This window comes from Poromitra crassiceps, assembly GCF_964638095.1.
Source record: "Poromitra crassiceps genome assembly, chromosome: 6".
Taxonomy (NCBI): Eukaryota; Metazoa; Chordata; class Actinopteri; order Beryciformes; family Melamphaidae; genus Poromitra; species Poromitra crassiceps.
In genome coordinates, this window is record NC_139627.1 from 53053041 (window position 1) to 53065540 (window position 12500).

At 47.3% G+C, this 12500-nt stretch overlaps 1 protein-coding gene across 1 annotated transcript in view; it reads left to right on the plus strand.

The window, feature by feature from the left end:
- The window catches only part of LOC310777972 (uncharacterized protein), a gene marked incomplete at both ends in the record, with an annotated part of 213144 nt that overhangs the window by 199128 nt on the left and 1516 nt on the right, over nucleotides 1-12500 (plus strand). The window contains 3 exons of the mRNA XM_083638303.1: nucleotides 3977-4125; nucleotides 11382-11460; nucleotides 11607-12422. Coding sequence (XP_083494429.1) covers nucleotides 3977-4125; nucleotides 11382-11460; nucleotides 11607-12422 — 1044 coding nt within the window. The remainder of the gene's footprint in view (nucleotides 1-3976; nucleotides 4126-11381; nucleotides 11461-11606; nucleotides 12423-12500) is intronic.

The window sequence follows — 12500 nt, forward strand, 5'->3', positions numbered from 1 at the left end:
CACGCCATGGTGGTACAGTACATTCAGAACTGTGGCGGGCTCACCTTCAGTGCCATGTGGGATTTGGGTTATTTCGCCTCCGCTAATACATCTGCATGTTCTCCGAGGCGTATCGAAAAGCTCTCCTGACATGGTTCTTACTTTGCTGATCCATCATTACCGCAGCACCTCCACGCCGGCACGCTCGGCTGCACAGCATTTCAATCAACATCAGTGTCGGCGGTGAGAATCATCTCCCCTGATTGCGAAGGTGTCTGTGCGGCGCGCGCGTGTGCGGACGCATCGGTGGACACACACATGGGTGTGTTTATGCAAATGCGGCAAAGGACGAGCGTTGAAGGCGTGTGCTTTACTCTGAGCCTGGCGGCACCCGGGGGGGCAGAAAGGAAAAAGGATGGAGAGGAGAAGAATGACATGTTTATAATTACAGAAGCTAGCGTTCAGCGCTACTCAGCAACTACTGTCTGGGGACGACAATCTGGGTGTCATTTCTGCTGATCAGGCCTGCCTGCCGCGCACTGTACTGTAGGGTCGCGGCCACAAACATGTCTGTCTCTCTGTCAGACGTCACACACGGCAGACGTACACACACACGACCTGCGCGCGCACATTCGTCGGCAGACACACAAACGCACAAGGTCAAATTCACTCAAATTGTGGTTTGCGACAGCAAATCACCCAGTTAATTTCTCTTACACGAACAGCATCACACATCGTTTTGGTTAAATATGTTTTGCAAGACTTTGCATTGAACTTGTGCTTAAGACAATAGAGTAACTATTATGTAAAATGAGACTACTTGTGGTTGTCGATTGTTAGTTGGAATACAAGTGAATTTCCATTTCAAGGTCATTGTCAAGAGTCCAACCGACATGCTGCCCACAGATGTGACAGTATCGTCATAGATGATGCATGGCTCCGGCCTCGGAGCTGTAACCTGACTCCGCCAGATGGGGGCGGTATTGTTTTGGAGCTGGTCTTCTGTTTTCAACTTCATCAATAGAACATAATTGGGCCAACAGCCTGTGTCGTGTCAGGCAGCTTTAGTTTAGTTTAGTTTGAAGGACATGAACACAAAATGCGGCACCAGAAACAAGCTTGGCATTGGGAGATGGGAAATGGGAAATGTTTTGTTTTTCTCCAGTGTATTGTACAGTTATATTAGATTATTATTATTGTTTCACAATTAAGTAATTTTCAATGTAATATATATATATATATATATATATTTAAGCAATATAGCATGAGAGCCAGTGTGTTGTGGCAAATATATTTTATATATATATTTTATTTAGTTATATTGATAACTGCTGAGCAGGGGGATATATTCCACAACACACGCAGCTCGAGTGCTATATTGCTTTTATAAAACGGTTTCCAAGTATGATAATATAATAATAATAATAATACTATAAGTCCGACTCCGACTGGCATGGTATTCTGATAGAGTCAGTTGAAACACTACTGTAAGGCGGGACCGCAAGAACGTGCGGGTGATTTGATTGGATCGTTCTGGAGACTGAAGTTGACATTGGCCAATCCTGGCGCTTGCTGAGAAGCTGAGCGCTTTCTGGAAAGCCCGACAGGCAGCTCGAGCGCAGCGCTGCATTCTCAGCGCTTGCTGAGAAGCTGAGAGCTTTCTGCAAAGCCCGACACCAACTAACGTTACGGGGTTAAATGCGGGGTTAACAGCCTTTTTTTTGCAAAGAAGACATTAGCCCGCGTCTATTCTTGTACAAAACATAATTTTCTGCGAAATATTAGTAAAGTTATAAGCGAAGATTGATTCACAAGGATCTGACAGCTGTCTCCGCCATTTGTTTTTTTTTAGGTAACCAAAGGCTTTTAGTAAGAGAGTTGCCATGGCGTGGAGTGGGTTATTGGATTTATACAATGGCTGTGAACCAATCAGATTACTTGATTTGAGAGAGCCGTTTTATAAATATATATATATATATATATATATTACATATAGACCATTAACACATTCAGTGCCACAGCGCTTCAGTAAAATTGTCTGGAGCCTGTGCCAGATTCACTTCCATTCAGTTGAAAACAGCTATAGAATTTTTTCTATTATGGCTATATTAACGGGGCTGGACTTTAATGAAACATTGAACACTCCTGCTTCTTCCAAAGAAGAAATTTTGTTTCTAGACAGTTCCATTATGAGTTGTGAGCGCGGATGCAGCCGAGCCCACTCTCGCTGTAGACAGAGCAATATATACGGCTCTGGCAGAAAGCATGCATCGGTTTCCACGGCTTTCTCCGCTGTCTCCTGTACAAAGTAAAGGATCTGAGGTGGGTGGAGCAGCTCCTGTGACGATGTTTAAGGTGGCGCCGTGTGATCCCTTGAAGGGATTCATGCTCACTGGCTGGGTACGACCTTAAACAGCAGAATTATGGAATAATATGAATTATGATTTTAGGACGTGCACAGACGTCCTTGGCACTGAACGTTACTTTTTTTTAGGACGTGCACAGACGTCCTTGGCACTGAATGTGTTAAGGCCTTCTGCAAGTCTAAATCTACAGCTTTGTTATCTAGTCTTCTCATCTGTTATTATTGCAGGGCTGCATTTTGTCAATCAGGCTCTCTTTGTGACGATGTTAAATCCACTCGCTATTGTGTGAAATTAAACGTGCCAAAACCCAATTGGAAAAGGATTACTATGCATGGCACAACATCCTGACTGAGTGCACAAATCGCTGTCTACAACCACTGCCTGTGTCGAGTGAACCGCAATCACTTTTTCCTCATTATGGAGATACTCCAAGCATTGTAATCCGTCAATGAATGTGGGTCTTGGTCTGTCTCTCCCTCAGTGAAACACACGTACAGTACATCACCAAGGGATTTGATGTCAAAGCACCGTTTATCAGACGCAAAAAAAATGTAAGACTGAATATTTAAAAATATATAAATGCTCTCACTGCAAAATGTTAGGCTGTTATTTGAGATCTTGACATAGCTAGGAACTAAAATGATGCATCACAGTCAGTTTGCTTTCATATAAGCAGTCATTTTGTGAGATGACTAATTTATTTTTTTATTTTCTATTTTTATTCATTTATTTATTTATTTATTTATTTATTTATTTATTGTCTTCGGATCCGCCCGATCCACCAAGTTGGCTGCTTCTGGCATTGTGACATGCGACAGCGATTTCCTAAGTTGAAAAAACGACTTGTCCAATGAGCCGAGGGCCACTAATGATTAGCCACTCGGCATCAATAAACAGCGCATTATGGGTGGAACTAAAGCTGGAATTATGCTAAACGTCTGCACTGTCGCACGGAAATGACCGACACGGAATCCTCACGAGAAAACGGTTTGAGTTTTTATACTCTGCGCGGGTTTCTGCTCGCGGAAGTGACCGTTATTTTGGAAAACTCCAGGAAAACTCCAGGAAATTTGGTGTGTGCACGGACAGGCGAAAAGTCGCCGCACACGAGCCTTGCGGAGGGGCGTGTCTGCTGATTTGACGTCACTTAGACACTGCTATCGAGGCTGTTTTAAATGGATTAAAAGTACTAATTACTTTGAAATCTGAACAGCACTCTGCTGGCATTTATTCAAAGGGGTGATTTTATTTAATTTTTTAATTTTTTTGCATTCTCCGCACTGGATTATATTCTGTCGAATGGGCTCTAGTGATTGGTTAGGGAAAATCCATTCCCCTGGGGGATTTCCTCTATGGAAATCGGTTAGAGGGGAGGCAATGTCAGACTGAAGGAGGACATGGAGTGTCACGAGTTGACAGGTCTTTTTTTTTACCAAGGAGACAAAGTTATTTCTCACCTCTCTCTTTTGTCCCCCCCCCCCCCCCCACCTGCTGCCCTTCCCTCTGCCTCCTCCCCTCCCCCCACCTGCCCTCCCCCCCCCCCCACCTGCTGCCCTTCCCTCTGCCTCCTCCCCTCCCCCCACCTGCCCTCCCCCCCCCCCCACCTGCTGCCCTTCCCTCTGCCCCTGCAGGTGTGTTTGCAACATCGACTGTTCCCACATCAGCTTCAACCCCGTGTGCGCCTCCGACGGCCGCTCCTATGACAACCCCTGCCAGGTGAAGGAGGCGTCCTGTCAGAAACAAGAACGCATCGAGGTCAAGTACCTGGGCCACTGCCAAGGTCTGACACTCACACACACACACACACATGCACACACACACACACAACCGCACGCACGCACACACACACACACACACACACGCACACACACTGTGGTAGCCGTCAGTCTGTCTGGATAAGTGTTCACTTCCACCGTCAAGTTGAACGGAGGCCGCGGGGCAAACGAGGTAGCTTACAGAGCTAAATACAGACAGCAGGTTCCCATGTCTCTCTCTCCGTGTGTCTCTCTCTCTCTCTCTCTCTCCCCCTCTCTCTCTCTGTCTCTCCCTCTCTTCCTCTCTCTTCCTCTCTCTCTGCCTCTCCCCCCCCCTCTCTCTAGCTGGGTTTCCATCCAAAGGTATCGCAACTTTTAATCGAATTTTCAGAAAGTCGGCAAAAGGAAATGCGATGTTATGCTCGTTTCCACCCACTGCCGTTATGCGTAACATCAGGAATGGTGAAGAGGAGGTTCAATTAATTGAGGTGATTAAAACATGGCCAGACGCCAGTCAAACCCTCAAACGAGGGAAGTTAACTCCGTTCTCTGAATAAATGTGAGGTAAAGAGAAAAACATCCTAGCCTGATATTCAGACTGAAGTGGAGGAAATCATGATGGAAGCTTGGTGACGGAGAGCACACTGCTGTCTGCCTCTGCTAACGTTACGCGTGCGTGTTGTCTCGCTATGAAAAACATCACATATTAATTGAATGGTTCTTGATTATACAGAGGTACGTCAAATGTATTACCAGACGCCACTCTTCAACTCAGCATATCCACGGAGACGTTTACTGTAAGTGAATGAAATGTAAATTATGGATGTGAGTCACCTGAAATCCCGCTGTCTTCCTCCGTTAAAACTGCACGTTTTTTAACCCTGTAGAACCCAGACATAGTAAAACATTAAAAAAAAATGTTTTTAAACCTTTCAGATGGTGTTGTAGGAGGAGATAATAATGAAGTGTTTGCAAAAAAAAAAATGTTTTTGTAAGGTTTTATGGAAATAATATTAATATCATATTTATATTATATATAATATAATATTTGGGGAATGTATTTCACAATAACAACATATGTACATGTTCTAGTCATTTTACTGATCACAAAAATAAAATAAAAAATGAAGGCATTTTACTTGGTTAGAATTGATCAAACCAGTCCAATGAAACAAAGGGTGGTTAATAAAACAAGTTCTGGAAGTTGTGATACATCATGACCTTGTGGGCGGGACTTATATACAAATGTCCAATCCAATAGCATTGTTAGACTGAACAATAGGACCCAATGACTATGTTTATGAGGGGGGGGGGGACACAAAAAACAAACATTTATACCTTTTTTTAGATCAAATAAAAATGCTGTTATTCTGTTCGCTAAAGCTGTTTCCACTGCATTTATCGCATTTTCCTTTTATCGATACACCCGACTTTTCCGCCTCCCTCAAGCGTGAAAACTTTTTTGCGATATTTGGAGGTTTTATCGAATTTTCTGGTGTTTTCACTCAGGATTTTAATGCGCAATTTTAAATTTAGCATAAAAGCAGGTGGATGGATGGAGAGACCCAACTTCTGTCTCTCCGTCTCTCCGCCCCTATAGCCGTTATCGACCATCCTCTCAGCCTCAATTCAAATAGCAGGCTTCATGTCATAATTGCTGCTATTTTTGATCAAATATGTTGTGGAATGTCGCGCGGAGATAATCCTCAAAAACCCACGTGGCCCTACGCCGCTATGAACCTTGATGATTTCTTATTGAATCATAATCCCTCCTTTCTATTGAAGAATCTGTATTTTGGAGTAAGTTGTTAAATTAATCTCTGTGGTTAAATCCCTAAACGGAGTCATATTGCTAATCCATGTGGGAGAAGACCAGAAATCAGTATCTTTTGAATTTGTTTTGTTTAGATGTTGTCGCGCCAGACGCCGGTAGTTTCTTTGACTGAAGCCAATCACAATTCGGGGTGGTGTTGAAAAGGAGGGGCTTAGTGGATATCACTTTGTGTGCGTCGTGTACATTTGCCAGTGTTTGATTGCCTCTGCTTCCACACGGGACAAAGGGGACAATTGATCGAGACATGAGAGCCAAGATGTGGGTGTAGTGAAGCGATGGGGGGGGGGGGGTGGAACAATCAGCCCTGGAACACAAATAGAAATCCTTGTTCCCCCGTGACACATCCTTCGAGTCGGACCAGCCAGATGGAGCTGATCACTCAACACGTTCTGTTTCCATCAGGGCAGTGTTGAGGGAGACAGAATAGTCGCTACACCTCATGTTAGTCAGTGCATTCAGAGTGATACCTTGACATTTTGATTTTTCATTCATTTCCTCACCTGTCACTTCTCTACATTGTCCTTTCAACTAGGCTACATTTCATTAGAGACAACCAGTATTACTTTGCATTGGAATAGGCACACAAAGCGTCCTGCTTGTAACCTTACACTCACCAATAATCATCAAATAATACTCCTATATCCGATATACAGAAGTGTTGTTTCATTTTCAAAACTACACTATGGGATCAGAGCATCTTGGTGACACAGGACATAAAGCAGGGGAGGGATCAGAGCATCTTGTTGACACGGGACATAAAGCAGGGGAGGGATCAGAGCATCTTGTTGACACGGGACATAAAGCAGGGGAGGGATCAGAGCATCTTGCTAACACGGGACATAAAGCAGGGGAGGGATCAGAGCATCTTGCTGACACAGGACATAAAGCAGGGGAGGGATCAGAGCATCTTGGTGACACGGGACATAAAGCAGGGGAGGGATCAGAGCATCTTGTTGACACAGGACATAAAGCAGGGGAGGGATCAGAGCATCTTGGTGACACGGGACATAAAGCAGGGGAGGGATCAGAGCATCTTGTTGACACAGGACATAAAGCAGGGGAGGGATCAGAGCATCTTGTTGACACGGGACATAAAGCAGGGGAGGGATCAGAGCATCTTGGTGACACGGGACATAAAGCAGGGGAGGGATCAGAGCATCTTGTTGACACAGGACATAAAGCAGGGGAGGGATCAGAGCATCTTGTTGACACGGGACATAAAGCAGGGGAGGGATCAGAGCATCTTGGTGACACGGGACATAAAGCAGGGGAGGGATCAGAGCATCTTGTTGACACGGGACATAAAGCAGGGGAGGGATCAGAGCATCTTGTTGACACAGGACATAAAGCAGGGGAGGGATCAGAGCATCTTGTTGACACGGGACATAAAGCAGGGGAGGGATCAGAGCATCTTGCTGACACGGGACATAAAGCAGGGGAGGGATCAGAGCATCTTGTTGACACGGGACATAAAGCAGGGGAGGGATCAGAGCATCTTGTTGACACGGGACATAAAGCAGGGGAGGGATCAGAGCATCTTGTTGACACGGGATATAAAGCAGGGGAGGGATCAGAGCATCTTGTTGACACGGGACATAAAGCAGGGGAGGGATCAGAGCATCTTGTTGACACGGGACATAAAGCAGGGGAGGGATCAGAGCATCTTGCTGACACGGGACATAAAGCAGGGGAGGGATCAGAGCATCTTGTTGACACGGGACATAAAGCAGGGGAGGGATCAGAGCATCTTGCTGACACGGGACATAAAGCAGGGGAGGGATCAGAGCATCTTGCTGACACGGGACATAAAGCAGGGGAGGGATCAGAGCATCTTGCTGACACGGGACATAAAGCAGGGGAGGGATCAGAGCATCTTGTTGACACGGGACATAAAGCAGGGGAGGGATCAGAGCATCTTGCTGACACGGGACATAAAGCAGGGGAGGGATCAGAGCATCTTGCTGACACGGGACATAAAGCAGGGGAGGGATCAGAGCATCTTGCTGACACGGGACATAAAGCAGGGGAGGGATCAGAGCATCTTGTTGACACGGGACATAAAGCAGGGGAGGGATCAGAGCATCTTGCTGACACGGGACATAAAGCAGGGGAGGGATCAGAGCATCTTGCTGACACGGGACATAAAGCAGGGGAGGGATCAGAGCATCTTGTTGACACGGGACATAAAGCAGGGGAGGGATCAGAGCATCTTACTGACACGGGACATAAAGCAGGGGAGGGATCAGAGCATCTTACTGACACGGGACATAAAGCAGGGGAGGGATCAGAGCATCTTGTTGACACAGGACATAAAGCAGGGGAGGGATCAGAGCATCTTGTTGACACAGGACATAAAGCAGGGGAGGGATCAGAGCATCTTGGTGACACGGGACATAAAGCAGGGGAGGGATCAGAGCATCTTGTTGACACAGGACATAAAGCAGGGATCAGAGCATCTTGGTGACACGGGACATAAAGCAGGGGAGGGATCAGAGCATCTTGTTGACACAGGACATAAAGCAGGGGAGGGATCAGAGCATCTTGTTGACACGGGACATAAAGCAGGGGAGGGATCAGAGCATCTTGCTGACACGGGACATAAAGCAGGGGAGGGATCAGAGCATCTTGTTGACACAGGACATAAAGCAGGGGAGGGATCAGAGCATCTTGTTGACACAGGACATAAAGCAGGGGAGGGATCAGAGCATCTTGGTGACACGGGACATAAAGCAGGGGAGGGATCAGAGCATCTTGGTGACACAGGACATAAAGCAGGGGAGGGATCAGAGCATCTTGCTGACACGGGACATAAAGCAGGGGAGGGATCAGAGCATCTTGTTGACACAGGACATAAAGCAGGGGAGGGATCAGAGCATCTTGCTGACACGGGACATAAAGCAGGGGAGGGATCAGAGCATCTTGCTGACACGGGACATAAAGCAGGGGAGGGATCAGAGCATCTTGCTGACACGGGACATAAAGCAGGGGAGGGATCAGAGCATCTTGCTGACACGGGACATAAAGCAGGGGAGGGATCAGAGCATCTTGTTGACACGGGACATAAAGCAGGGGAGGGATCAGAGCATCTTGTTGACACGGGACATAAAGCAGGGGAGGGATCAGAGCATCTTGTTGACACGGGACATAAAGCAGGGGAGGGATCAGAGCATCTTGCTGACACGGGACATAAAGCAGGGGAGGGATCAGAGCATCTTGCTGACACGGGACATAAAGCAGGGGAGGGATCAGAGCATCTTGCTGACACGGGACATAAAGCAGGGGAGGGATCAGAGCATCTTGCTGACACGGGACATAAAGCAGGGGAGGGATCAGAGCATCTTGTTGACACGGGACATAAAGCAGGGGAGGGATCAGAGCATCTTGCTGACACGGGACATAAAGCAGGGGAGGGATCAGAGCATCTTGTTGACACGGGACATAAAGCAGGGGAGGGATCAGAGCATCTTGTTGACACAGGACATAAAGCAGGGGAGGGATCAGAGCATCTTGGTGACACGGGACATAAAGCAGGGGAGGGATCAGAGCATCTTGCTGACACGGGACATAAAGCAGGGGAGGGATCAGAGCATCTTGTTGACACAGGACATAAAGCAGGGGAGGGATCAGAGCATCTTGTTGACACGGGACATAAAGCAGGGGAGGGATCAGAGCATCTTGGTGACACGGGACATAAAGCAGGGGAGGGATCAGAGCATCTTGCTGACACGGGACATAAAGCAGAGGAGGGATCAGAGCATCTTGCTGACACGGGACATAAAGCAGGGGAGGGATCAGAGCATCTTGGTGACACGGGACATAAAGCAGGGGAGGGATCAGAGCATCTTGCTGACACGGGACATAAAGCAGGGGAGGGATCAGAGCATCTTGCTGACACGGGACATAAAGCAGGGGAGGGATCAGAGCATCTTGGTGACACGGGACATAAAGCAGGGGAGGGATCAGAGCATCTTGTTGACACGGGACATAAAGCAGGGGAGGGATCAGAGCATCTTGCTGACACGGGACATAAAGCAGGGGAGGGATCAGAGCATCTTGTTGACACAGGACATAAAGCAGGGGAGGGATCAGAGCATCTTGTTGACACGGGACATAAAGCAGGGGAGGGATCAGAGCATCTTGCTGACACGGGACATAAAGCAGGGGAGGGATCAGAGCATCTTGCTGACATGGGACATAAAGCAGGGGAGGGATCATACAAAAGTGTAAACCAATGTCAGTTAGGGTGTGAAAGATTATGCGGGATTGCTGAAAAATCTGTGATGGTTTTATTGGTTGGAATTTGTATTTACCCACTGGTACATGCTGAGGTAACCATTAAAGATACACTCACTGAGTCATTGGATTTTGATATAAATACAAAAAAATATATTTTGGGCATATATTGTTAAATAGGTGTATATTATCTCATGCAAAAAGGGCAAACAGGGACTTTGACTTTAACCACTATGATCTACATTTAGCTGGAAACGTGCTCATGAACGTGGGTAGTGGATGAATGAAGTTGTCATGGGTGCTTGGAAAGCCAATGAAAAGCCAAGTATGAAAGCTCAGAAAATGGATTCATTGTCACTGTTGTAATGTAAGTGGATGTCATGTGTACAACAAGCCACTAGTTTCCCGTCCACATAGTGCTGTTTCTTTCTCTTTATGTTGTGTTTCATGAGTAAATAAACAACAACATGCCCAGCATCTCCAGCCCACTTCCTGCCACAAGCTTTGCATCATGATCGAGTTAATGTTATCACACGATCAGTTTGTAATCAGTTGCAATACGATGATGATGATGAGATATATATTTTTTAATCACAATCTTGGAATGATACGGTTCTATCTTTCTTTTGTTTTTGTTTTGTATCCTTTTTCCAAAATGTTCTCCCGTTTTCTCCCCAATTGTACTTGGCCAATTCCCCCTGCTGTCCCGGTCGCTGCTCCACCCCCTCTCTGCCGATCTGGGGAGAGCTGTAGACTAGCACATGCTTCCTCCGACACATGTGCAGTCGCCAGCCAGTTCTTTTCACCTGACAGCGAGGGGTTTCACTGAAACGGACGCAGCACGTGGGAGGATCGCGCTATTCCCCCCAGTTCCCCTCCCCCTGATCCCAACCGCACACACGGCCAATTGTGTCTGTAGGAACGTCTTGACCAAGCCGGAAAGTACCGCTGCCGGGAATTGAACCCGGGTCTCCCCGGTGCTAGGCGGATGCTTTTACCTCTACACTACCCAGATGTCCCAAGGATCTACCTTTCTATGTTTTTTAATTATTTAACTCCACAAGGTTATTATTATTATTATTATTTTTACAAAAGTAAGTATTTGATGGAGTGATCTTCTCCATGTCCTGGGATGAGTTGGAACATTGAACTTATCATTGAGGGGTGTTGAGCTCAGTGAGGCTGTACTGACCTGACCTACTGTGGCTGTTTCAGGAGACATGACTGGGAACAAGGTGGGAGACGGACACTACGCGCGGACCGACTACACAGGTCAGTGCACAGGACTACACAGGTCAGTGCACAGGACTACACAAGTCAGTGCACAGGACTACACAGGTCAGTGCACAGGACTACACAGGTCAGTGCACAGGACTACACAAGTCAGTGCACAGGACTACACAGGTCAGTGCACAGGACTACACAGGTCAGTGCACACAGGACTACACAGGTCAGTGCACAGGACTACACAGGTCAGTGCACAGGACTACACAGGTCAGTGCACAGGACTACACAGGTCAGTGCACAGGACTACACAGGTCAGTGCACAGAGGACTACACAGGTCAGTGCACACAGGACTACACAGGTCAGTGCACAGGACTACACAGGTCAGTGCACACAGGACTACACAGGTCAGTGCACACAGGACTACACAGGTCAGTGCACAGGACTACACAGGTCAGTGCACAGGACTACACAGGTCAGTGCACACAGGACTACACAGGTCAGTGCACACAGGACTACACAGGTCAGTGCACACAGGACTACACAGGTCAGTGCACAGAGGACTACACAGGTCAGTGCACAGGACTACACAGGTCAGTGCACAGGACTACACAGGTCAGTGCACAGAGGACTACACAGGTCAGTGCACACAGGACTACACAGGTCAGTGCACACAGGACTACACAGGTCAGTGCACAGGACTACACAGGTCAGTGCACAGGACTACACAGGTCAGTGCACAGAGGACTACACAGGTCAGTGCACAGAGGACTACACAGGTCAGTGCACAGGACTACACAGGTCAGTGCACAGGACTACACAGGTCAGTGCACAGAGGACTACACAGGTCAGTGCACAGAGGACTACACAGGTCAGTGCAAACAGGACTACACAGGTCAGTGCACAGAGGACTACACAGGTCAGTGCACAGGACTACACAGGTCAGTGCACAGGACTACACAGGTCAGTGCACAGAGGACTACACAGGTCAGTGCACAGGACTACACAGGTCAGTGCACAGGACTACACAGGTCAGTGCACAGGACTACACAGGTCAGTGCACAGAGGACTACACAGGTCAGTGCACAGGACTACACAGGTCAGTGCAC